The sequence below is a fragment of the Branchiostoma belcheri genome, unplaced genomic scaffold (genome assembly GCF_001625305.1).
Source record: "Branchiostoma belcheri isolate BF01 breed outbred unplaced genomic scaffold, Haploidv18h27 scaffold180, whole genome shotgun sequence".
Lineage (NCBI taxonomy): Eukaryota > Metazoa > Chordata > Leptocardii > Amphioxiformes > Branchiostomatidae > Branchiostoma > Branchiostoma belcheri.
This window is the reverse complement of record NW_017803269.1, coordinates 451,775-478,635: the sequence shown is the minus strand read 5'-3', so window position 1 is coordinate 478,635 and position 26,861 is coordinate 451,775. Positions and strand designations below refer to the sequence as shown.

Genomic DNA, 26,861 nt, shown 5'->3' with positions numbered 1-26,861 from the left:
GGTGTGAGAGTGTGTGCATGTGCGTGCATAAGGCCACACCAATTTAATTTTGTTGGCTTGTCGATTTTTTCAGAAAAAATATGAAGTGACAGGGCGGAAAAAATAATAACTGGTCTAGGCATCCTATTATAGCTCCCCAAATGCTATGGTAGAGAACAAGAAGTCAACACAAAATAATGGGTTAATAATTAAACAATGAAGTCTGAACTTTTAATCAAACCACTGCATTTATAGCTGATGGACAAACTGTAACAACTAGGAAGGAAAGAAGTTTCCTCAACTGACATTACTGAAGCTTCACCCTTGTGAAAGAGGATAATGTTGATTTTATTGTCCATTAAACTATCGACACAAGAATGTCACCTAGACCGCTACATGTGTGTGCTGCCAACCTGGATATTCTGTGGATCTTGTGTGGTATTGAACAACTTCTGTAACTCACAAGCGCATATTTATATTATACAGAACAACCAACTAAAATCAGTCACAAGCGCATAATATTATATAGAACAACAGACTTCTGTAAGTCACATGAAGAGAACGTGGTAACAGGAAGGATACTAAGGTCATGACATCCACAATATCAGGGTGGGTTTGGGTTGGGTCAACATTTCAGTTCCTTTTTCGTAACCCTCTATTTCATTTGCAAGAGTTCTAAATTAAGGTAATGCTTACAGTCCGGGTACCACAGCTTCTGTGTCCTGGGTGTTAGCCGGGTTAGGGAGGGTGGGTTGTTCACCCGGTACCACCTGGTCTCCTGCGGTTTCTTGCATCTTTTTTAAAGCTGGAAAGGGAAGAATGCAACATTCTGGACCCACGACTCACAGTAGACAACCATACAAAAGACCAAAGGTATAGAAAGTACCACAAAACTATATTCCCACATTCAGCAGCCAGAGAAACTATTATATAATCCACACCCATAGCAGCTATAATGTCAACAACTCTAGCAGCTAGAAAAACTAACATGTTTGCATCTCTAGCGGCTAGAAAAACTATCGGTACAATGTATATCCCCACCTCTGTCAGCTTTGCGGGCGAATTTCTCCTCCAAGATTCTTGCATCCTTCTCCAGCAGATTTTTCCGGCTCCTTTCGAAGGCCTGGAGGAAGGTCTCCCCCTCGTACACCATGAAGGGCACGCGGCAGGACATGAACAGCCGGTCAGCCAGCTTCTGTATCTGCCGACTCCCTGTGAACTCTCGCACCTAAGGAAGGACAGAGCAGAGCATTGGTCAGTGTCAGAACACAGCATTGGTCAGCAGCATAAGGAGAGAATTCAGACATTGGTCAGCAGCACAGAAGAGAGAAATCAGACATTTTGGTCAGCGTCAGCAGAAAGGCACGCGGCAGGACATGAACAGCCGGTCAGCCAGCTTCTGCACCTGTCGGCTTCCCGGGAACTCTCGCACCTGGAACAGGACAGAGCAGATCATTGGTCAGCAGCACAAGGGGAGAAATCAGACATTGGTCAGCAGCACAAGGAGAGAGAAATCAAACATTGGTCAGTGTCAGCAGAAAGGCACGCGGCAGGACATGAACAGCCGGTCGGCAAGCTTCTGCACCTGTCGGCTTCCCGCAAACTCTCGCGCCTGGAACAGGACAGAGCAGATCATTGGTCAGCAGCACAAGGGGAGAAATCAGACATTGGTCAGCAGCACAAGGAGAGAGAAATCAAACATTGGTCAGTGTCAGCAGAAAGGCACGCGGCAGGACATGAACAGCCGGTCGGCCAGCTTCTGGACCTGTCGGCTCCCCACAAACTCTCGCGCCTAAACCAGGACAGAGCATTGGTCAGCAGCACGAGGGGAGAATTCAGACATTGGTCAGCATCAGCATACGAGTTCTGACAAAAGTCAGTGGCACTGTTTGGGGAAACTTGTTGCTGTATCTGTATACTTATACTGTACTTGTACATGTACTACTGTACTTCAGGCGATAGTTCTAGGAAAGAACAAGTTGCTGACCTTTTCAAGTGTGTATACAATAGCCGGCTGGTCGGTCAGGAGTCTTTGGGTCAGGACAACATCCCGCAAATTCTTCAGCACGGAGACTGCACGGGGGATGTCCTGGGGGGAGAATTCAGACATTGGTCAGTCCTGAGGGGAGAATTCAGACATTGGTCAGTCAGAACAACATGGGAGATTTATAAACGGTCATTACAAATTTAGAACATCTTCTAATTTTCTTTTGGAGAATCCAGACATCTGTCATCATGGCAAATCTAAAATCACACTTTGGTTAGCTAAAATGAAGGTTACTCACGATGTTTCCGACTTGCAGAGCAGAGACCAGGTCAGAGTGCAGCTCTAGCAGGGTCTTCTCAGCCCGCAGCGCTGAGCACAGGAAACAAACAAACAAATAAACAAACAAGCCAGGCATTATCAGTGCCGAGCACAAGAGGAAACAAGGCAGCCATTATTGTAACTTTTCTTATTCGGACAACTGCATGTCATACAATATACTACTACATAAAACCTGCAACATTGCAGTTATTGCAATTACAAGCCTCACAAACTATAAGATCTGGTTGTTTTTAAAGTCAAATTGCTAAAAGACGAAGGTTATCGCACTTACCGGCCAAACTTTCCTGTTTCTTGGCTTTCCTTAGATGTTTCTTCCTCTCCGTTTTACTCAGACTCCTCAGCCTAGAAAAATGAAAAATGGCTCTCAGGTTATGATGTTATAATGGCAGATTGAAATGTGTTCAGTAACTGTGTCTGAGGGGAAAAAGGCTCTCAAGTTATGGCAGATTGATGCCTACCATCTGCGGTGCATCAGCTCCCGTTGCACGGCTTTCCTGTCGTGCTCTGCGCGGATTCTGTTTCTCTCCGTGGCTGCAGCAAACTGCCATTCTGCCCAGGCCTTCTTTCTCTAAAGGGAAAAAAACAAGAGTAAGTCAGTAATAACAGTTACTGACAATAACCAACAATAGATGACAGCAACCAACAGTAGATGACAGTAACCAACAGTAACCAACAGTAGCTGCCAGTAACCAACAGTAGATGACAGTAAACAACAGTAGCCGACAGTAAAATCCGTAGCCGGTTACCTCTGCCTCCTCCTGCTGCTCCCTCCTCCTCCTGTCCTCCTCCGACTCGCCTGCAGGTGGAGCCGGGAACCTCACCTGTCAATCAATCAATCAATCAAATGGTGTTTTATTCATAAAAACATGGACTTTGCAGCCAAGGGCTGAATTACATGCAGTTGTACATGCAAATTCATTAAACATTTATTTACACAGCATTAAGTTAACACAAATATCCACATCATATACCTGTCGTAGGACCGGCATCGTCCCCACCACACCTGAGCTGTCCTCCCAACCAGACTCCTCCCACTCAGAATCATCACCAGAATCCTCCCAGTCTTCATCTTCTTCTGCCAACTTCCTCTTCCTCCTGCTGGGCTTCAGCCTGCTCTGAACCTGACATTGACCCTGCTCCTTTCCCGGCTTGACCTGACCCTGACCTTGCTCCTCTCTGGGCTTGACCTTGCCCTGACCCTTCTCCTGCTGCCGGGGACCACCCATTTCTCCTTCCCCAGCATCACTTCTCCTCTTCCTCAGCCGCTGCCCGATGCCCCCAGCATCCTCTGCTGATGGAGGAGGAGGAGGAGGATGGACCACCTGGACCGTCTGTTCGTCCTTCCTGACAGGTGGGGAGAAGGTGATCCTGCCTCTGGTAGCTATGGTGAGGACAGCCTGCACAGCTGACTGTTTGCTGTTCCTGGTCTTCATGCTGATCCTGGACAAGTGAAACAGACGGGACAAAATCATGAGGTTATTAGTAAGGTAGGAGCTATTGGTATGGAATGGACAATCACCAGGGTTTTTTCTAGAAAAATCTGGCATGAGGGAGCGGTATCACAGCGAGGGAGCGAAGCGACCGAGGGGGGTTGGTGCGGAAGGGGGTTTCCCCCCTTCCGCCATGTGGAGCCTTCGAAAATTTGAAGTTGAAATGGGACAGTTTGAGGCTACTTGAGGGGGAAAATTTGAACTCTTTCATTGTATGTTTCTTTGAAAATAAACAACTATGATTGTGAAAAAGGTCTGTTTACTTGGATTTTACAACACCTTCAAAGGCTATTTTAGCTTGCACAAAATGCTAGATACAATGCTCAATACAAATTTCCAGTACTAATAATGTATGTAAAAGCCATAGGAGAAGGATAGATAGACTAAAATAATTCAATGTTTTTTTGTCAATATCTTTCCTAAATTTCTATTCATGCATTGCATATTTCCTTTATAAAATATAAGTACAATCAACAGTACACACAATGTGCAAATCACCCTTTATATACACTTACACTGTTACTAGTAGCTCCAGATAACAACATTGGGTTTGCCACAAGCTCAAACCTTTCACATGGCAAACATTGCAACACCTTCATCCAAGCTGCTACAAACTCAGGTCTCATGTTTCACTTCAGAGCCTGTTCTATAGTATGCAAATGAAGGAGGCTTACTTGTAGTCTTTGGGCAAGTTCTCAATGAACTATGTTTACTCCATTCACACTTTTACTACTAGAGCTAAATTTTCATGTTTGTGGGAAGATTTTGGAATTTTCATGAGAGTAACATAGTTTGTAATGCTAGAATACATTGTTATGTGGTGTTGTTTTTGTATTTTTACTGGAAAAAGATAATTTTGAAAAAGACCTAGGCTTCAACCTGAAAATTGATATGAGGGCGCTAGCTTGTTACATGAGGGCGCAGCGCCCTTGTTCCCCTGTTTAGAAAAACACCTGATCACTATTGTTATCATTATCATCAGTTATTATTGCTATCATTGTTATTGTTTATCATTACCATTACCATATGACTGTTACTGTTTGTTTTGCATGTGACATGCAGTTATGCATACTTGTCAATGTTTATCTACAGTATGATGCAGTGCCAATCACTGTGAGCTGTGTATCCTTGGGTAAAAGTTAAAACTGACAGGAATAAACAAATTTCCTCTGGAAAAAATGGTCGGCTTCTTCTCCAGGATAAAACTCGCCATAATGTCAGATGTAGAACTGAGAAACTGCAGTGCTGCCCTTGGGAAGGTACACTGTAATGTCCAAGCAGATGTTGTGATGGCAAAAATGCAAAATCCTGCATTAAAAACCTTCCGAGAACATTGATGAACATTAACCAAGTGAAACCGGCACCCAGAGACCACGGCTACATCATAGACGTTACGCAACGACAACAATTAACAACAAATTAACCAGAAAAACGGCATCCAATTTGCCAGGTCACCGTATCATCTGCTTGGAGAGTAGGTACTCCGTAACTTTCTGTCAGTCAACATAATTTTTAGAGCTAAAACGCGTAATGTATGAATACTACAGTTCCCCCACAACTTGCCTCTACCCTGTCTGTATTCTGTGAACAGAAACTCGCTCAAACTTACCCCTTTCCTGTCAGAATGGCCCCTTTTCTGTCGGAAATGTCGTCCGGAGTTCAGAAAAACTTTTCGGATCGTCTGACAAATTTTCCCGCGAAATCCTGCCACCGCGTCATAACGTGTAAAATAATGGTTACCACTAAAAGAATTCCAAGATATTTACCCCATAGGCGAATAGTTTGGTGGCAAAATCTAAATTTCAACATACCAAAACTGTCTTTTGTGATCTTATTTCACATTTATTAGGAAGGTTCGTGCAAAACTCTGTCATGTTGTGGTTCTTTTTTATATTTTTCCTGCGGTTGGATGTCTTCAGTTCTCGCGAGAGAAAACGAGAGTCGCGAAATGGCGCCGACTGTGTCGAAGTGAAGCCAAATTTCGGCGTTTGGATAAAAACTTCGCAAAGTTCTGCCCCAGAAAAGCCGCCCAAAGTCATCAGCAGCGCCCAGCCCGGAGGCTAGAGGACCCCGATCCCGGATCTTTTAGTTAGCTCTCGTCAGAAAGTTCCAAAATGGCGTCCAAGTTCAAGAAAGTTTCTGAGAAAGACTACAAGCCAGGTGATCTGATCTTCGCTAAAGTGAAGGGATATCCCCACTGGCCGGCTAGGGTGAGATACTCTCCTGTTTTCCTGTTACTCTAAGAACAGAGAACCCTGGTGTAAAGTACAGTCTTCCTGTGTTAGACAGAACAGCAAGAATCGTCCGTGTTTTGTTGTGATCGCGTTAACTTAAGCATAATGCTGAGACCTGAATAATAATAACAAAACCGCCCCCCTCCCCACACTAACCCACGCTGGTTTCATTTCACCAAAAATTACGCCCACAAAATTATTATGCGAGGTTTAACTTGTAAGCACAGGTGTACGTGGACGGTTAAAAGGATTTGAGGTGTACATGGGAAGGTAGAAAACGTTTTAGTTCATGTTTTCATTCAAGTTTTGCCTCCCATTCACACCCTGTAATAGTTTGTTAGTTTTAACATTTGTGTTTTTACAGGAGGTAAATTTTCCAGTTTCTGTCTCTTCCCTGCAGATTGACGAGTTACCAGAAGGAGCTGTGAAGCCGCCAGGAAACAAGTATCCCATCTTCTTCTTCGGCACCTACGAAACGTAAGGAACCTTAGAAGTGCTTAATTACTAAATTAGGCCTGCATGTTAATTTGCAGTGTCATCAAATTTCTGACAGTCTCCATAACTCATGACCCTTGTTTATCTCCTGATGTCATTTCCTGTTGATCTTTGTACATAATGATGTAATTTCCTGTCCCCAGTGCCGTCCTTGGGCCGAAGGACATCCTGCCGTTCCATGAGTTTAAGGAACGATACGGGAAACAGCAGAAACGGAAGTTCTTTAACGAGGCTCTCTGGGAGGCGGAGAACAACCCGACGGTCAAGTTCGCAGGAAATGTGAGTTTAGGGAGTTCTGAAGCTGGTTTTTGTCTGCCAACTTGTTTGGGTCTTTCTCTTTCTATCCGGTTTATTTGTCTGTTGTTCCTGCAGCGAGGGTTAGACATTGGAAGCTGATCATCTTTATCTTATTTTTACTTGTCTGCCGAACCCCAGGAGGAGCCTTCAGGGTCAGAGGAGGAGGGGGAAGAGGAGGATGCTGGGAGTAAAGATGAGGAGGAGGATGAGGATGAGGAGAAGCTTGTGATAGACGAGGATCCGGCCGCTCGGCCGAAAAAGGTGAAGGGGTCGTACATTGCTGGTTTTACAGGGTTAGGGTTTGGTTTCTCTATTGTTGAGGTGAGACATTTGAATCTGTAACATTCATTGAGGCATTTCTGGGTAAAGAGAGAGGTTTTCTTCACTCTCCTGAGAATACAAAATGCTTGATTGATTGTTTATCCACTTTTTGTTTCTCTCACGAAGGCCGACAAGAAGAAGCCGGCAGCAGCCAGGAAGAGGAAAGGAGCAGCTGATTCTGAGAAGGTATCAAACCACTTTCACTTTCCCATTCTGAGAAAGTGTCAACCACTTTCACGTTCTAACACTTTCAACTGAGAAGGTGCCAAATAACTTTCACTTTCCCTTCCCAGAAGGCCCCAGCGAAGCGGAGGAAGAAGAGTGACCCTGATTCTGACCAATCAGAGGCTGCGGAGGAGAGTGAGGAGGAGGAGGTGGATTATGACGAGGAGAGCGGTCCTGACGAGGACACCTCCGAGGACGAGGTGGGGAAACTACGTGTGGAGTAATGTTGTAGTAATGTGGCAGTAATGTGGCAGTAATGTAGCAGTGGTGTAGCTGTAATGTGGCAGTAAGGTAGCAGTAATGTAGCAGAATTCCATGTAGCAGTAATGTAGCAGATGTTCTAGTAAGGAAGTTTTTTTAGTAAGAGAAAGAAGTCAGACCGTTTTGACCTGACCTGTGTTGACCTGACCTGTGTTGACCTGACCTGTGTTGACCTGACCTGTGTTGACCTGACCTGTGATGACCCCAGGACTTTGTCCCTGAGAAGAAACCTGCCAAGAAACGCGGACGGAAAAAAGCGGCGAGCAGCTCGGGGTCGGAGGTCAGCGACGAGCAGGAGGAGGGGTCAGAGGTCAGCAAGGACAGCTCTGAGGAGGAACCAGAGGAAAAACCAAAACCCAAGAAAAAAAAGACACCTGAGAAGAAAGGTGAGGAACTTACCTGTGCACTAACACACCTGGTTAGGCAGGTGCAAACTTTTATGGAAATGTTGTTTTTCCCTTGCCATGGGTGTTACCTGTGTTGTTATGTTTGTTTGATAGTGGATGTTTGTAGATTATTTATGCCTGCTATTGTTCTCTACCAGCCCGTAAACCCGCCGGCAGCCGCCCGCCCGCCAAGCCTCGCGCTCGAGCGAAGAAACCGGACCCGGGAACGCCCCCCTCCCTCTCCTCCGACTCAAGCAACAACAGGTAAATAACTACTGGTAAACTAGTAAATAATCATAAACAAGTTTGTTTAGTGACTCAAAAGGAGAAGTTGGAAGAAGCAGGAAGCCTGCAAAGGTTTGTTTGTTTGTTTGTTTGTTGTGCGCTGATGTTTGTTTGTTTGTTTGTTTGTTTGTTTGTTTAGTGACTCGGAAGGAGAGGTAGTTAGCAGTTGGAAGAAGCAGGAAGCTCTGCGCTGATGTTTGTTTGTTTGTTTGTTTGTTTGTTTAGTGACTCGGAAGGGGAGGTAGTCAGCAGTTGGAAGAAGCAGGAGGTTCTGCACTGATGTTTGTTTGTTTATTTATTTAGTGACTCGGAAGGGGAGGTAGTCAGCAGTTGGAAGAAGCAGGAGGTTCTGCACTGATGTTTGTTTGTTTATTTATTTAGTGACTCGGAAGGGGAGGTAGTCAGCAGTTGGAAGAAGCAGGAAGCTCTGCGCAGGAAGGAGGCTGAGGAGAAGCTGCGAGTCGCCCAGGAGGAGGAGGAGAAGAAACAGCGGGAACGAGAGAAGGAGGCAGCGAGGCAGCTGAAGGAGGAGAGGAAGGAGAGAAAAAAACAGGTCAGCTGCATTCAGGTTGTCATGGTAACCTAAAATGCTGTCATGTTGTCATGGTAACATGATGGGGCTCATGTTGTCATGGTAACCTGATGGGGCTTATGTTGTCATGGTAACCTGATGGGGCTTATGTTGTCATGGTAACATGTCACGGTAACCTGATGGGGCTCATGTTGTCATGGTAATATGATGGGGCTCATGTTGTCATGGTAACATGATGGGGCTCATGTTGTCATGGTAATGTGATGGGGCTCATGTTGTCATGGTAACATGTTCGGAAAAAGATCCCGTTGTCATGGTAACAGACCAGAAATGAAGGATGTTGTTTCCTTTACAGGAACAGGAGGAACGAAAGAAGCAGAAGGAGGAAACAAAAGACGACAAACGGAAGGAAGTGAACAAGAGAGAAGAAAAGTCGAAAGAGAAGACATCAAAAGATGACAAGAAAGCAGAAATCCGGGAAAGGAAGAAGGAGGAGAAGAAGAAGAGGGACGAGGAAAAGGACCAGAGAATAAAGAAGGAACAAGAAAAACGCAGAAAGAAGGAAGAAGAGAGAAGGAAAAAGAGAGAGGAAGAGAAAAGACAGGAGGAGGCAGAAGAATCAGAGGAAGAACAAGTGAGAAACGTTTGTCAGGCGTTAACTTTACAAATACTGAAATTTTAACCAACCTAAACTTGATTTGTGCTTTCAAACTGATTCATGGAAATCTGGGGAAAAGTTGGACCAAAATTGGATTGAGAATAGCACCCCCTGACTGTTTGGTTGTGTATTGCAGGACGGTGAAAGCAAGGCTGCAGCTGTAGATGACAGAAAGGAGGAACTGAAGAGACAAAAAATGGAGAAAAAGAGGTAAAAAAAAAAGCTGTTAATAATCCTTGACTTGTCCTCTCTTATTTAGGAGTGTTTGATTTTTTTGCCAGGGAGTTGTGTGGTATTATGTGGTATTTTTTGTATGTACTAAAGTTGTTTTTCTCTTTTGCAGACAAGATAAATTCCTGGAAAAAGAGAAGAAGAAACGTTTGAAACTGGAGCAGAAAATGGAGCAAAAGAAGCAGGAAAAGCAGGAGAAGAAAAAAGGTGAGGAAATTTCTCTAGATATCTTAGTTCTCTGTGCATCTCACAAACTACAAAGGTGTTAGTGACCCGCATTTGAAAGTCACAAAGGCTCAGCTGAGGTAATGTTGGTAGGATCAACGAGGCCCCCTGGGTTCCTATGTGGGTACTGCATCTGTCTAAAAGTGAATGATGCCCAACAGCTAAGCCCCCTAGTGATATTATTGTGTACTGCAGCCATGAGTTAAGGTTGTACATTGACTGAGCTGACCAGCACTTGGCACTGTTTTAGCTCCCCCTAACAGTTTTGTTGTGTACTGCAGCCATGAGCCTAGATGCCACAGTGACTGAGCTGGTCCAGTCGTTGAAGAGGTCTCTCATGGCTGGTAAAGCTGTAAGTCTGCATTTCGTACTACGGCCACTAGGGGAGGCAAGTGTGCTGGTGTCTCCTGACCCTTGAGGAAATCTGGGACAGCTTGAAAATTGCTTCATTCATGCAAATTCTTCCCAAAACACATCAACTATTTAGATTGAATCAAAGGCAACGTTGGTGTGAGGCACACATCCATATTAGGATTGAATCAAGGGTAACGTTGGTGTGAGACACCAGCACATTTGCTGCCCCGGCCACCTAGCAGTTTCTGTGCAAACTGCACTGAGCAATGATGGGTTTGTTGCAGAGTTGGTCGAGGATCACGTCAGAAAGCTGCAAGCGGCGCTCGTCTTGTCTCTCCAGCTCTCCGCTCCTGTAAGTATAACCCTTGTGTGGCCCCTCAAGTAAGTATGGCCCCTTCTGTGGCCCCTTCTGATGTGGTCCTTGAACCCCCTTCTACTTGAGGATGAGCTAAGGCTGTTTCTGTTACTTTTTTTGTATTTCAATGGTTATCAGGCATGTTTTGGCCAACATTTCTGTGTTTGGCATCATCTTGAGTCAAGGCAAACACTGCAAACTAGAACAGGACGAGGTGATGTTTTGTGTGCCTGACGTTTGTCCCGGATGTTTCCGTAGCTCACATTCCTCTCGTCTGTTTGTTTAGGACATTCCTGATGTTTTTCCCGTTTGTGTAGGACATTCCGCGCAGCCTGGAGGTTCTGGATGAGCTGAACTCGCTGCCGCTGACGGCCGCCATGCTCAAGAGGAACATCGACATCCTCAGAACCATCAAAAGGGTCAGTCACAAACATCCTAACTTACCAACAAAGGGTCAGTCTTAACAAGTAAAGCAAATGGTTGAGAACTTAAAACATCAACCAAGCTGCACAGACCTGTAGAGTCTATGCTGTTTTATACTCTAACCTCTGCCCTTTGCCCCTGTACATGACCCTGACCTTTGCCCTTTGCCCTGCAGGTTAGGAAGTACAAAGGTTCGGAGGCCGTGCAGCAGAAAGCAGAGTTCCTGTACAGTAAATACAAGTCCATGCTGCTGCTGCACGATAGCGAGGCTCACGCCCACTCCGCCCACAGAACCAACCAATCAGCAGCCGCGGAACAGCCCAAGGACGTTGCCATGGCAACAGGACAGGAGGAGGAGAAAGAGAACTCGGGAGGAGCGGCCCAAACAGGTACATGTCATCTTTCTTGCACCCCTGTTCTTGTTACCCATCGTCATACTTACACACCTGTCCTTGTTACCTGTAAATGTGTCAGTTTCTTCCTCCCTCCATTGATGTTTCTTCCTTCCTTTCCTCCTTGCAGACATGTAACAGTTTCTCCATCTTTGTTTCCTCCTTTCCGCAGATTCGCAGCTGGCAGCATCCGGAGACGGTCCGGGGAGGGGGGGCAGCAGCAGGTGGAACAGCCAGGTGGGGAGGAGCAGCAGATGCAGGAACAGCCAGAAGAGGCAGGAGACAGACAGACTGGACCAATCGCGGGGCCCCTGAGCGCGCCAACCAGCGGGACAGATGTGCTGAAGTGAGTGTTATGTTAACTTTCATTTCTGCCTGAGCTTCTATCTACTAATCACTACCATTAGTTCATGTATTTTGTTTCCTTTTTGCCATACATTGTACCAGTTACAGTTGCTGAGCAATGAAGTTGATTGATTGGCTAACTTATCCTACATGTAAACTGTCTTGCAGCATGCATGTTTGAAACTGGCTGAAAGTTTGTACAGAAATCACTGAACACAGTGTAAGAATCAGGAGAGTAGAAACAGAAAGACACTCCTGGTCCCTGGCCAGGGTTCGAGCCCACGCCAAACCCGGGCACCAGTTTAGACCCCGACGCTCTAACGACTCGGCTAAAAGGTCTAGACCCATCACAGGATCAGTTGGTAGCGTCTATAAACCCCCCACTGTTACAACAAGCTTGTTTGCAATATTTTTCTCTGACCAATTTTGTTGTATTTTTCTTGTTTTGTTCCTTCAGGCTTGATTCGCTGCCGAGCGTTCCAGTCTCCACAGATCTCCAGCTAGAAAAACAGCTGTCTGACCAAGTAGCCAATCAGAACCCAGATGTACGCAGTAGTGAGAAGATGGCTGTTGATCCTGCAGAACTGTAGCCAAACCATATAAGGTGGCTGTCGCTAGTTTTTAGTTTTCTCCTAACTAACATAGCTGTATCCAGCTGGGGCATTAGGAACTTTTCATACAGAAGAAAATGAAATCTGAAGATGTTAAAATTTTTGTTTCGGTTCCGTGCAAATAAACTATCCAGTTCTCAAGCATCACTTCTGTTTGTAGTTTGTTACAATTGGTGTCACATTACAGCCGTTACCATGGTGTTTCTGTTGTCTACCATAATCTACAACTAAAGGGATACATGTATATGTATGTACAATATAGTACCTGTAGTACAACTGGGGGGAAATGTACCATGTTTCTGTAGTACCATGTAGTTTCTGTACTGCAGTACTCACTCTTGTACAACTGACAGGATATGTACCATGGTGTTAATAGTACCTAGCTGAGGGGAAGTGTACCATGTTTCTGTAGTACAACTGGGGGGGAAATGTACCACATTGTTTATAGTACCTAGCTGAGGAGAAATGTACCTTTTGTTTTGTAAGTGAACTTTTATAATTTGCTGGATAAAGCCGGAACCTCGGTAGACATTTCCACTATCAGAAATAAAATGTGGACAGTCGTAATTTGCTACATGAACGCTACAGTAGAAAATAAGCCGTCAGGTTTCGCTACATGTAAATAGCAACATTAAAACTTGATCCGTTATATAGCTGTAGGTACCACAGAATAAAATGAGAAAATGTTGACTCATAAAAAAAACCTGGAATGTGTCTTTTTTGCTTGTAGTGCTGTGCACCGGTTCACTGGACTTGGATCCGGACTTGTAAGAATGTTTAGGTCCAAGTCCAAAAAAACCTAAAAGTCAAGAACCGAGTCCGGACTTATTACCATAAAAGACCATTTCACATACCCCTTTTCTTTCCAAACCACCTAAAATCTTTGCTGCAAAATGAAGAAAACATTGCCATCGGGCATCGTCAAGTACCGGCCTCCATGTTATGTGGCCACAGTTTTGCCCATACAACATTGCAAGTTGCCAACTTGCAATTTTGTATATGCCATGGGTTTAGGTCCAGGCTTACAAGTCCGGAACTGAACCTAAACCTCTGGACTTGAATCCTGACCTGAACCTAAAATTGAGTTTAGGTATGCATCTATTTGCTTGCTTATGCCACTATTGTTCCTATTATATATTAACCACCTACCTAACTCAGTGACTAGCTTGACAATCACACTATTTGCAGATGTTTCAAAGTGTTTTTAAGAATTCTGCAACAAGGATGACTGCGTTAGTCTACAGAACAACACCACATCTGTGTGTCACTGAAGTGATGTATGAGTATGTATGGAGACTACCAGTAACTGGTATGTTTTAAACTATCTTATAGTGTAACTCTAAACTCGCACGTACATAATGAAACAAGACTCAAGGCCGACCCCAGAGCACCGCTTTAGTGTCTCACAACCACAACATTTGCTGATGTTCATATGACGTCTACGTACATGTACTTGTAGAACAGGTACAGGTACCTTATTTCTTGCAGGGGAGACAAGCGGAGGCGTCAGCAATCACCTGTTTTGTCTCCTTCCAATGGAGAAGCCAAATAATTATAAAATTAAATTAATAAAGAAGTGAAGCCAAGGATGTACACAACAACAGTCTATAATTGTTCAGTATGTACAGTTATAAGGGATCGGGAGTAAGATAAAACCTTCAGGTGGCCTAAAATCCAGTCAGCATTTGGGAATCCAAGAGACATGGAGATCAACAGAAGTGACTTTGCCAACACATGGAGGCAGAATGATGATGACAAGGAGAAATATCTCCCCCTCCCCCCCATTCCTCAGTTGGCCAATCAAAATTTCCATTCCTACAATGCTGGCCATTCATCCATCCATCCATCCATTGGTTCATCCATCCATTCATCCATCCATCCATTCATTCATGATGATGTGGATGATGTAATTCACAATGAGTAAAACAGTTGTTCTGTGCCTTAAGGCCTAATTATTTCACTAGACAATCATGGTCTCTCGGTGCTGGGTTACACTAATTGCAACATTGTGTCTTGCCAGGGTTTGATATATACTCAGTGTATAATTGCGACATTGCAACATTGGTTGTCTTGCCAGTGTTTAACTGTATTTTGGTGTTTTTAGAAAGGCTCCAACAACAAGCAGGACAGTAAAGTAAAGTAAAGCAGTCATCATCAACTGACAAAGGTGAAGCATGATGCTTCTGCAAGTAGCCACTAGTCTAGCGCAAAAGTAGCCACAAGACTCCTGCAATGCAGTTTTGCCACAGCTTAGGTTTGTAGCCAAATATCCGGGGCAGCCCTGCGCTGATTCATAAGTGTGCTGGGTTCTTTACTCAGGTCAGCGTGAGGCGAATTTTCTCCATCTGAATCGGAAGCAGCTGGGACATCTCTGTGCAGATCTCAAGTTCACTCTGTGGGCAAACAAACAAATAAACAAATAAACAAAAAGCTATGACAGTAATAATCAAACCTTGCTTCACAGGGTAAAGCAGGACAGACTCAGTAATGATCAAACCTAAACTATGGGCATCTCTGTGCAGATCTAGAAACAGAACAGTGATTGTGTTTGATCTGGATTGGTCCATTCTCACCTGTACTGCGGCAGTGATGTCGGGATGAGATGTGCAATAGTCCACCAGGTACTGATAGTGGTCCAGGCTGGAGGAGGGAGGGGAGGGAGGGGAAGGGAGGGGAGGGGAGGAAAAGAGAGGGAGGGAGGGAGGGAACATGTTAGCATCTGGTTTCTCATGAGAACTACAAACTACCTCAATCTAAATGGTCCAGCTGGGCAAGTCTTCAAACACTCACTGCCCCTCCCCCCTTCCTCTCCATGTTAATGGTTCAGTCCTCATATACCTCACAAACCTCCCCCCCCGACTATTAATGGTCAAGCCCTCATATAATGACTGCCCCCCCTCCCATGTAAGTGGTCTCATCCACACCTTTTGGACATGTTTTGCAGCTTGAGCTGGGGGTCAGAGGTCAGGAACTTGGAATATCTGAAAAACAAAACAAAACAAAACATCAGGACAGAAACACTTTTTACACATCAGGGAGACAAAACTGGAAATAATATTGGAAGACTAGAAAGGTAACATTTGCAAGACAAATGCATAATATTTATACCTTTGCATATGGTCTGCCCTGTTAATTCTTAGTAAAACACATTCACATGTACGGTGACAGGAGTCTAAATCCCTCCTGCTATAAAATTGCAACATGATGTAACCCAACACCAGTTACCATGGTGACAGACCGTCTGGGTCAGAGGTCACTGTTTGGAACGGAAGAAACTGAGCAAAAACAATATGTTTTCCTTCCAAAAACATAAAAATCAGGAGTTACTGAAGTTGTGTGAAAATGTACTCACAGTCTCCCGACACAGAAGTGTGCGACCAGAGCCGGCCGGACGGTGTCTTCATTAAACGTCTTCGGCATCTCCTTATCCGCATTTCTTAAGGAGTCTGGGCGGGGGAAGGAAGGAAGAGTCAACAAAACTCACCAGCTTTAAGTCTAACACAGCTTGAATGTCTCAAAAGGATGGCAATGGCACAAAAACACCAGACAAGATCTCCCTTATACCTGTCACCTTACAAGGAGACAGAGTCTTCCTTAAAGGAACACTGTAAGGATGTTTATACAACAAGACAAGGCTGCTCCTTACCTAGGAACATCTGGTAGTGGCCGATGGACTGCTGGGCCCTGCAGAAGAGATAAAAATTTCAGATCAACAAACAAAATATAAACAAGAGCATAAATAAGACAAATACATGAACAATTAATTTCTACAACCCATAATACCTACAAACTTGTTGTTTGCATTGTCTGTAGAGTATATGTCTTCAAGATCAACATTATTGACTAAAAATGTTTTCCTAATGCAAGATAAGTGTCCAGTCTGCCAGTTCACACATGTGAATAACATGTGAGTAACCAGCTGCAAAAGTTCTGCTGTTCGACTCACAAAGTGTTGATTTTCTTGACGGCATGAATCGTCGGTCTCTCGTCTCCTGTTTCCGCAATCGCTACCTTCAAATCCAGCATCTCACTGTGGAACAGAAACAACTGGTTACCATGGTGATGGGCTGGTTACCATGGTGATGGACAGGTTACCATGGTGAAAGGCCAGTTACCATGGTGATGATTACCATGGTGATGGTGACCATGGTGATGGCTACCATGGTGATGGCTACCATGGTGATGGTTACCATGGTGATGGTTACCATGGTGATGGTTACCATGGTGATGGTTACCATGGTGATGGTTACCATGGTGATGGTTACCATGGTGATGGGCAGATAACTACATGTATACAGAGTTGCACCTGAAATGTTACTCTTGAATGTCTGAATATCTCACCTGAAAGTCTCTGCGATTTCGTACATGATCTGTCTGCACACCAGTAGGTAATGCTGCTGGTTGAGTTCAGACAGGAGGGACTGTAACATGTCCACACGACGTTTGTGCATCTTACATCGGCGCTCAAAATCCTGCTCGAAAAACGACAGTGCTCGGAACAGCTGACTCCAGTCCTGGGGGGGGGCAGGGTGCAGATTTTAACTTCCCTTTAAGGAAGAAAATCTTGACTTAAACAAGTACAGCTGAGAGATGAAGATACTATTTAGAGAAAGAAAGTGACGAATATCATAATAACAAGACGGGTCATGTCCTGAACCCCCTAGCGTACCCAGAAACGTGTGTCTATCTACATAGTTCCATGCCTGAATGGGTTAGGGTTAGGATCAGGCACGGTTCTGGATAGTCTCTGCATATCCAATAAGTAAACATAGATTTGCCCCAGGCATGGTTCTGGATAGTCGCATGGTTCTGGATGTGCGTGGACTATCCAGAACCATGGCTGAGCATCATTCTGGATAAAGCACAGTCCTGAACACACACACACCACCCCCCCCCACCTTACCTGTGTGATCTCCACGAAGTCAGTGACGTGCCCGTCCAACACGTAGAACTGCTTCGCTGCGTTTACGTACTTCTGTCCCACCAGGAAAACTCCCCGCGCCTAAAGAATACAGAAACAACAGTCACAACCTGCACGGGGTGCCACCTAGCAGGTTCCCAATGAAGTGCAGGGTACATCACATGCAGAGCAGGTTAATAACACTAACCTGGTTAACCTTCACTAACCTGGTCGAAGTCGGTGACCTTCCTGTCCGTAACCTGATCCTCCAAGGTCAGCTCCAGACTCTCAAATCTCAACAGACTCTTCTCATCGCCATGGTGACGGGCCGGCCCATCTGCACCTGGGAGGGGAAGGTCAAAATATATTCCTTTGCTTTAAACGACTGACTCTGCGTTAAAACTTATGTGTCCCGCTTGCAACAACTCCCAACTGCTCCCTCACTGCTTCATTCCTTCCCTCTCTCCCCCCTCACTGCTTCATTCCTTCCCTCTCTCCTCCCTCCCTGCTTCATTCCTTCCCTCTCTCCTCCCTCACTGCTTCATTCCTTCCCTCTCTCCTCCCTCACTGCTTCATTCCTTCCCTTTTTCCTTACCTGCTGGATTTTCTGGATCCTCCGGCTTCTCCTGTTTGTCGTCGTTATGGCTACCGTTGCTACTGGCAACCGCCCGGCCCTCCGCCAGGTCCTTCTGCTTCGTTCTGTCCATCTCACCGATGTCGTCCATCAGGGCTTGTCTGGAGCGAGGGAAGGAAGGGAAGAAATGGAGTGAGAGAGTCTAAGCTAGGTACCAGCAGCACCAGGCAGGGATGACTACAGAAGTGAGTGGATGAATGGATGTGGATGGATGAGTGAGTGAGTGAGTGAGTGAGTGAGTGAGTGAGTGAGTGAGAGAATGAGTGAGTGAGTGAGTGAGTGAGTGAGTGAGAGAATGAGTGAGTGAGTGAGTGAGTGAGTGAGAGAATGAGTGAGTGAGTGAGTGAGAGAAAGTGAGTGAGTGAGGAGTGAGTGAGTGAGTGAGTGAGTGAGGAGTGAGTGAGTGAGTGAGAGAATGAGTGAGTGAGTGAGTGAGTGAGAGAATGAGTGAGTGAGTGAGAGAATGGCTGAGTAAACGTGTACCTTGATTCCTGCAGCATGACGAGGCAGTACTTGAGCCAGCAGCGCGCGATGTCGGCCCGTCTCCGCTCCAGTTTCTCCCTCCCTGTCTCGTTCTCTCCGTCCTCCACCTCGTCACACGGCTCCGGAACCTGTGACATCACACAACTCGCGCTCGCTGGAACACAAGAACTGTGACATCACACACAAAACCTGCGACATCACACACATAACCTGTGACATCACACACAAAACCTGTGACATCACACAGCTCGCGCTCTCTGGAACACAAAACCTGTGACATCACACACAAAACCTGTGACATCACACAACTCGCGCTCTCTGGAACACAAGAACTGTGACATCACACACAAAACCTGCGACATCACACACATAACCTGTGACATCACACACAAAACCTGCGACATCACACACATAACCTGTGACATCACACACAAAACCTGTGACATCACACAGCTCGCGCTCACTGGAACACAAAACCTGTGACATCACACACAAAACCTGTGACATCACACACAAAACCTGTGATATCACACACAAAACCTGTGACATCACACACAAAACCTGTGAAAGCAGCGGCTGTACGAAAAGACTGAAAAACACTTTCTCACACAAGGCAATATGCCTGTACAACAAGTCTTTGCAGCAAGACTCTTAGGATGGTCTGGTCTTTACTTTAGTGCCCATGTGCTTTTTGCAATGTTTTTGTGTTTGTAATTTGTTATGTTAATTTTTATTTGCCAGACAATCAACTGTAAAAATCACTGTGTTGTTCAGCATGTTTTGTACAGGCTATGAAGCTGTTTTTTTATGAATAAACTGTTGAATAAACTTACCCAGACAGTGCCTCCCCTGTGTAAAGTTATCCCTATGTAACAGTGCAGTCGGTACCTACCCAGACAGTGCCTCCCCTGTGTAACAGTGCAGTCGGTACTTACCTAGACAGTGCCTCCCCTGTGTAACAGTACAGTCGGTACCTACCCAGACAGTGTCTCCCCTGTGTAACAGTGCAGTCGGTACTTACCTAGACAGTGTCTGCCCTGAGTAAAGTTGTCCCGTGTGATGTAGTACTGGGACAGAGTTGCACAGTTTGTTGCCCTGTGTGACAGTGCAGTCGGTACCTACCCAGACAGTGCCTGCCCTGTGTAACAGTGCAGTTGGTACCTACCCAGACAGTGTCTCCCCTGTGTAAAGTTGTCCCGTGTGATGTAGTACTGGGACAGAGTTGCACAGTTTGTTGCCCTGTGTAACAGTACAGTCAGTACCAGACAGTGCCTGCCCTGTGTAACAGTGCAGTCGGTACCTACCCAGACAGTGTCTCCCCTGTGTGAAGTTATCCCGTGTGATGTAGTACTGGGACAGAGTTGCGCAGTTTGTTGCTCTGTGTAACAGTGCAGTCGGTACTTACCCAGACAGTGTCTCCCCTGTGTAAAGTTGTCCCGTGTGATGTAGTACTGGGACAGAGTTGCACAGTTTGTGGCCCTGTGTAACAGTGCAGTCGGTACTTACCCAGACAGTGTCTCCCCTGTGTAACAGTGCAGTCGGTACTTACCTAGACAGTGCCTCCCCTGTGTAAAGTTGTCCCGTGTGATGTAGTACTGGGACAGAGTTGCACAGTTTGTTGCCCTGTGTAACAGTGCAGTCGGTACCTACCCAGACAGTGTCTCCCCTGTGTAACAGTGCAGTCAGTACTTACCCAGACAGTGTCTCCCCTGTGTAACAGTGCAGTCGGTACTTACCTAGACAGTGCCTCCCCTGTGTAAAGTTGTCCCGTGTGATGTAGTACTGGGACAGAGTTGCACAGTTTGTCGCCCAGTCCAGCGGCTGGTAGTTCCCAGACTGGAGCTGTCGGCTCAGGGTCAGGTGACAGTAGGCTGCCGACTGCGCAGAGCAATCAATCAATCAATCAATCAGTCTATCTAATCAGTGAATCAAATATTTCATCATTAAAATTTGATTCCTTTTGGACTTTTTGGTCTTTCATCATCAGTTGATAGTTCCTGGTTCCTTTCTGACAACTCTCCAGTGTCACTGACAAAAGGTAGTGGATGCTACCTGAAACGTCTGACCATTTCCAAAATCATACCCAGCTAGTTGCTTGAGTAACTGTTTATTTGACAAATCGATCTAACTTTCCATCAATGTTCAATGCAGGAGTAGGATTGAGTTCGTGCCTAATAAACCTTTCTGAGAACTCTCCAGTGTCACTAGCTGACAAAAGGTAGTGGCTACCTGAAACGTCTGACCATTTCCAACATCATGTCCAGTTGCTTGCGTAACTGTTTTTTGGCATAGGTATGAGGTATCCTCACCTTTTCGTTGTCCCCCAGTTTAGGGTAGGTCTGTGCGAGGTAGTAGAGAGTCAGCGTGTGAGTTTTCTCAAACTCTGCAAGCCGAGACTTTGGGCTGCCGAACGGATCAGGACTCAGCAGTCTAAAGGAGAACAACAACACAGGCATTCATCAAAGTATACCAGTAGGAATAAAACCAATACAAAAAAAACAGGGGGGATACTTACTGAAGAAGCAACAGGGGGTAATTCACTTACTCATGTAGCTGCAGGGGGGGTTGTCCCACGTTGTGCATGTAGATTTTGTATAGTTCCTCAGCTTCCTGCAAGGGGGGGGGGAAACAGGACTGGTTATGTGTCTGTGAGAGCAAACAACTTATCAAGTAACAACAGAAATACAGTTAAATTTTCCAGCTGTTCAGTCCTTTTATTCATTTTTTTTATCTTTAAGTTTTATCTCACCTGTAGCATCTCCAGGGCCTTCTCTGGTTCTGATCGGGAAACCCACAGGATCCCCAGCTGCAGTAAACAACAACAAAAATGGTAAACAACAACAAAAATGGTAAACAACAACACAAATGGTAAACAACACAAACAGTAAACAACCTGGTTCAGACAGGTGACATAAAAGTGAGAGTGTCCACCTGTAAGGTGAGATAAAAGTGAAAGTGCCCACCTGGTTCAGACAGGTGAGATAAAAGTGAAAGTGCCCACCTGATTCAGACAGGTGAGATAAAAGTGAAAGTGCCCACCTGGTGCAAACAGGTGAGGTGAAAGTGAAAGTGCCCACCTGGTGCAGACAGGTGAGGTAAAAGTGAAAGTGCCCACCTGATTCAGACAGGTGACATAAAAGTGAAAGTGCCCACCTGATTCAGACAGGTGAGATAAAAGTGAAAGTGCTCACCTGGTTCAGACAGGTGAGATAAAAGTGAAAGTGCCCACCTGGTTCAGACAGGTGAGGTGAAAGTGAAAGTGCCCACCTGGTTCAGGCAGGTGAGGATGGTGTTGACGCAGCGCTGGTCCAGCTTGTGACCTTGTAGAAGGTCGGCACACCTGGAGAAATACTTCTCACCTGTCGGAACCTCCTCCGTGTCACTGAAGTTCGACCCCAGGTGGAGAAACACCTCACCCAGCTGCAGGGTCAGCTCTAAACAAACAAACAAACAAACAAACAAACACTGAGATAGAACCAGAATCTTAAGCTGACCCAGTAGAGGCAGCGGCAGAGTGCTCGATTCGGAACCAAGAGGTCCCGGGTTCAAGTCCTGACATACTAGATACACCGATCTTGTGCCCTTGGGAAAGGCAGTTTACACGACTTTCCTCACTTCACTCAGGTGAAAATGATCACTGTTCTGTCTTGTACTTGTTCTCTGCGTTGGTGGCGGCATAAAATAACTTGATATAACTTGAGTGTGCCGTCACCATGTCTAGTCATGAAATGTTGGAATAAAAAAAAAGCTGACCAAGATTATAGCTGGAAAAGGCTTGACGAACTCACCAACATTTTCCTCTGCTTGAGACTCATCCAGAAACCCCTTGAGAGCCTCGCTGAGCCCCAGTAGTAGTTCCCGTGCTTTGTACTTGGACCTGTAGGGCTCAGTCTCCGGGTCCTGCCGGGACTCCTGAGGGGGTTACAGCAACACTCATGAGCATGACGTAGCCATAAGCAATGCATAATAAAAGACTAAGGGTATTACGTATTATAACAATATAAGCATAAAATCCTCAGGAAATGGTTCTGGATAGACCAAATGTATCCAGAACCGTGCCTGGGTCAGATCTCCGTTCTTGGTTTAGGCGGAGACTATCGAGAACCGTGCCTGACTGTGATAGTGACACTATTCAGACATGAAACTATATTTCTGGACCCGGTTCTGGATACGGCATGTACGATAGATCATAGAGACTATCCAGGACCACGTCTGAGCCTACCCTACCCATACAGGACTAGACAGGCACTGTCGGTTACGAGTAAGACAACATTTTTGTTGTTGTTGTCCTTGTTATCTTCCTAGACGTGCGTGATATCTCTATAATTTTATAAACACCTGTCAGTGTTTAGGTGGGGAGGGGGGCACCGACGACTAGGTCATGTCGTAATTCTTTCTAACGTTGAAAACAGAAACAGCGACAATAAGACGGCGTGTTTGAACAACCCCGGGTCCTTTCCCTTCCTTAACCTACGAACTTACCTCCTCGCTGAGCCGTCTTGCGCGCGCGTACTCCTCAAACCCTTGTTCTTGCAGATACACGGCCGCCATCTTGGAAACTGCAGTTTGTTGTCCCGCCGCCAGGCTTCGCTTCTGCACGGTCGCAGAGCTGATGACGTCATGATGTTTACACAGCCGCCATCTTGGGAACTGCAGTTCGGACGGTAGGTGTCGCTTCTGTACGGCCGCAGGGCTCCTGACGTCATTATGTTACAAGCAGATGTGCGGCGGGAAGTCTAAAGGTTTCCCCAAGCCGCTTATTAAAGAACGACACAATTTTTCTCTACTATTTTTCATCTGACAGGTTTTTTTATGGAAAGGCAGCAGAAAGATGCGGTCAAACATGTTTTTACCGTAGAAAATTTCCTGTACAACTACATCTTTATTGTCACTTCGAATACTTTCATCTTTATATATAGCAATATCTACAAACTGATGTGTTTTTTTGTTTCTTTCTTTCTGGGCTAGGGAATAAGTTGTCATTACCGTTGGTTACAGGTTTAAGCTTTTGATAGCATTTGCATGTGTGTGTGTGGTTTTGTGCGCACGATAACTAGCTATGAATAGATTCTCATATAACTTGGTATGTGCTCATCTATTGACACATAACAGAAATGATTAGATTTCGGATGTCCTGGCGGCTTGTTTTGGTACTGCAGCAGAACTTCTAGTTTTGGTACCTCTTCCTCAACATGCTTTAATCTTTTGTGACAAACTTTAATGTCAGAAGAAAATGGTCTACAACTGCATGTACATTTTTAAAAATATAAGGATAACAGAAGAAAGGAGGGGCATATTTCATTAATTTGGGACATGTCGACACCCTGGTAGCAAGCAAATCATTTATGTTGTGTGTATCATGTGTATGTTTTATTTGTGTGTAAGTTTTGTCTCCATGTGGAGATTTTTCACATCAGAGCTGACATCCTCTGTGCCGACTCCAGCTTGCAGCTCCATTTCTGCAGTTTTCACATCTTTGCTGGGATGCCTCCGGTTGACCTCTGACCCTCCGCTTGATGTAGCAGACCCATCAGCGATGACCTCTGACCCTCAGCTTGATGTAGCAGACCGCTCGTCCATGACCTCTGACCCTCAGCTTGAGGTACTGCACTTCATAAGTCCATTCACTTGGATGATTTCACTTTATGTTTATATGTCTATATTATGTTTATTTTGTGAATAAAAATAAAACATCTATTTTCCCTATTTGAGAAACGAGACGCGGGAGTCATTAGGAGAAACCAAAGCATCAGTTTTATTAGCCAGTCTAGTCTGTTGTCTTCCATGCAGAAATACAGACTGTGGATCAGTCTGCTGACAACACATCGCGCTGGGCTTCCCCCCGAGGCTCCGGTCTGACGCAGACTCACGTCTAACCCGGCTCAAATCTCGCCGGGTTCCGACTGTAGGCCTGGTGCATTGTGGGAGCCTCGGAGGGAAGCAGGAAGTGCTGGAGTGTCGACAATGAGACAAAGGAACAAATGGAGTATCAGCCATCCTCTATCAGAGCCCCAGTTACAGGATCCCCCTATCAGAGCCCCAGGCAGTTACAAGATTTCCATTTCAGAGCCCAAACAGTTACAGGATCCCCCTTTCAGAGCCCCAAACAGTTACAGGATCCCCCTTTCAGAGCCCAAAAGTTATCATATCCCCCTTTCAGAGCCCCAGACAATCACAGAATTCCCCTATTAGAGCCCTAACAGTTTTGGGGTCCCCCTATTTGGAATCCCCCTGCCTGGGACCCTGAAGGAGAAACCCCAGCCTAAATTGCACTTGCGGGCTGCACACGTTTCTATACAAGACAAGTTCTTCTGGTTGAGAACATCTAGAAGATGTCTCAAGGAGCCCTGACCCTTACGTTACCATCTTAAAGAAAGGACCCACAGAAAGGGCAGAATGTTGTGTACAAGCTTCGCTACTTTTACACCAGCTAAAAACAGACGAGAAAGTTTGACGTTGGCACTTGTCACATTGGCGATCGCTCCTAGCTACATCACTAACGATGCTACGTCCCCGCCTACCCACCGTCGGCACGGCAACCATGGTTGCCATGGTAACACCACCGTTGGCACGGCAACAAGTGGTCACCATGGTAACACCACCATTGGCACGGCAACGAGTGGTTGCCATGGTAACAACACCATTGGCACGGCAACGAGTGGTCGCCATGGTAACACCGTTGTCACGGCAACGAGTTGTCGCCATGGTAACACATTTCTCAGCTTATGTAAACAAATAAAAGGTTGGCTGAAGGGTGGCAAGAGTTGAAAGGTCAGCTTGCCGAAGGGTGATATGTGCTGAGTGTTACCCGTGCTCGAGTGTGGGAGGGGGACGGGAAAAACCACAACTACAGGCACCTACCAGCATCCTTTACTGGTACACTGTGGTAAAACTGGATCTTACTGGTTTGGGCAGGTCACAACTGGTTCTTACTGGCTGGCGTAACTCAAGATATGCTGTTTTAACCTTTCGTAACTGGTTCTAACAGATTGTAACTGGTTCTAAGCGGTTGTAACAGGTTGTGACTGGTTCTAACACAGGTTGTAACTGGTTCTAACAGGTGACTGGTTCTAACAGGTTGTGACTGGTTTTAACAGGTTGTGACTGGTTCTAACAGGTTGTGACTGGTTCTAACAGGTTGTGACTGGTTCTAACAGGTTGTGACTGGTTCTAACAGGTTGTGACAGGTTGTTAAGGATGCTGGTGGGTGACCAGTTGTGGTTTTGCGTGACATAACATCATTAGAACGCGATAAAGGTGGTCTTGAATTCAACACGACTTGAATATCTTGGCTTAAAAAGTTTTAGTACATTGACATTCTTTACAAAATACTTACAACTGAAATGTCTGGTTAGTTAAAGTGGTTGAATAAAGGCTTGTATTAGGGTTACAGGAAATATCTAGGCAGCTACGGTCAGAGTTTCCTTCTCGGCCCACAGGACGGTAAGTACAGGTCATATGAAGGTCATATGAAGGTCACAGGAAGGTCATATGAAGGTCATTATTGCAACACACAAGAATTTGGTCCCACTGCAGGTCCTGTTTTCGCCCCCTCCCCACGTATCATCTTACACATCGGACCGGTCCAATCCCACATGAAGATGGGGAGGGTCTTTCACAAACTACTGTTTTTACATCCATTTCTCCTTCATGCTGCCTCCCCCATCTCCAACATGGACTGTCCCATTTTTATGGAGTATACAATATAAGATGCAGCAGTAAAAGTGGGGGTGCAGCAAAGAAGTAAAGGCTAAAACTCTGGGCTACATAAAATGTGTGCCGCTACAGCAATGTACATCACAAGGTAACTGTTAGAGTGAGAAGTGTGGTAAGAACCTATCCCCCCTATATACCATAATGGTTCTGTCCTCCTGAGGTCATAATGGGTGATACCATCCCTGCGTGGGGGTTGCAGCCTCCTGTGAGGAGACAACATTCTGCCCTAGTCCTGCGGATGCCACAAAACTGATGAGTAAGCGGTTACCTAGGCAACAGCGAATCACAAACTAGCTACCTACAGCCTCCTGCTCAGGGTAAAAAATACACCGAGGTTTTCTAAAATCAATATTTTTTAGTTACATACAGTTTTTATGTCTTTCAGTATAGCGGCTTCAACAGTAAAAATCTCTCCGTAACAAGCAAGTTAAAATCTCATCAGCAATTTCACAGGCCACACAAGTCTGTTACCATGGCTACCACACAAGTCTGTTACCATGGCTACCAGTGCTTTCCACAATTCGTCAAAATGCCCCGACTGCGACGTGAGTCCTGTGGTGAGAGTCGCTAGGCTAAATGTGCTACAGGAGCAGGTTCCAGAAACAAAGACGAAAGCTCCCTTTGCCCCGAGGTATACCAGAAACCCCCACAGGAGCCTCCGCCTCGAGGTATGGCCAGAAACCCCCACAGGAGCCCCAGGTGT

General features: G+C 45.6%; 3 protein-coding genes across 4 annotated transcripts; 1 reads left to right on the top strand and 2 right to left on the bottom strand.

The window, feature by feature from the left end:
* Positions 1 to 650: 650 nt before the first annotated feature.
* On the bottom strand, positions 651 to 3,763 carry LOC109467511 (hepatoma-derived growth factor-related protein 2-like). Its single transcript, XM_019765524.1, has 8 exons — positions 3,277 to 3,763; positions 3,052 to 3,126; positions 2,764 to 2,873; positions 2,577 to 2,647; positions 2,265 to 2,335; positions 1,967 to 2,068; positions 1,021 to 1,207; positions 651 to 784 (listed from the first exon to the last, which is right to left on the bottom strand). Exons 1-8 carry the CDS (start codon positions 3,736 to 3,738, stop codon positions 672 to 674), a joined length of 1,191 nt encoding a protein of 396 aa, XP_019621083.1. The 5' UTR covers positions 3,739 to 3,763; the 3' UTR covers positions 651 to 671.
* Positions 3,764 to 5,714: 1,951 nt separating this feature from the next.
* LOC109467527 (hepatoma-derived growth factor-related protein 2-like) lies at positions 5,715 to 12,541 on the top strand. The gene is given in 18 exon segments (XM_019765551.1): positions 5,715 to 6,005; positions 6,430 to 6,506; positions 6,668 to 6,803; positions 6,960 to 7,082; positions 7,269 to 7,328; positions 7,436 to 7,567; positions 7,837 to 8,014; positions 8,173 to 8,278; positions 8,681 to 8,852; positions 9,187 to 9,465; positions 9,626 to 9,699; positions 9,833 to 9,927; positions 10,227 to 10,297; positions 10,972 to 11,073; positions 11,253 to 11,466; positions 11,642 to 11,683; positions 11,686 to 11,815; positions 12,272 to 12,541. Coding segments are annotated over 18 exon segments (2,220 nt in total). The 5' UTR covers positions 5,715 to 5,909; the 3' UTR covers positions 12,405 to 12,541.
* A 2,088-nt stretch (positions 12,542 to 14,629) lies between these two features.
* Positions 14,630 to 23,005, bottom strand: LOC109467531 (KIF1-binding protein homolog). Of its 2 annotated transcripts, XM_019765555.1 has the most exons (19): positions 22,925 to 23,005; positions 22,231 to 22,354; positions 21,710 to 21,876; positions 21,192 to 21,248; positions 20,988 to 21,052; positions 20,752 to 20,872; positions 20,253 to 20,320; positions 19,992 to 20,065; positions 18,443 to 18,596; positions 17,921 to 18,060; positions 17,553 to 17,668; positions 17,329 to 17,427; positions 16,767 to 16,939; positions 16,372 to 16,455; positions 16,072 to 16,109; positions 15,778 to 15,871; positions 15,350 to 15,406; positions 14,999 to 15,065; positions 14,630 to 14,818 (listed from the first exon to the last, which is right to left on the bottom strand). In XM_019765555.1, the coding sequence occupies exons 1-19, from the start codon at positions 22,991 to 22,993 to the stop codon at positions 14,741 to 14,743; spliced, it is 1,845 nt and encodes a 614-aa protein (XP_019621114.1). In that variant the 5' UTR covers positions 22,994 to 23,005; the 3' UTR covers positions 14,630 to 14,740. The 2 variants fall into 2 exon arrangements, with proteins under 2 accessions (XP_019621114.1, XP_019621113.1); XM_019765554.1 differs by lacking the exon at positions 19,992 to 20,065 and having other exon boundaries at positions 20,179 to 20,320.
* Positions 23,006 to 26,861: the final 3,856 nt, after the last annotated feature.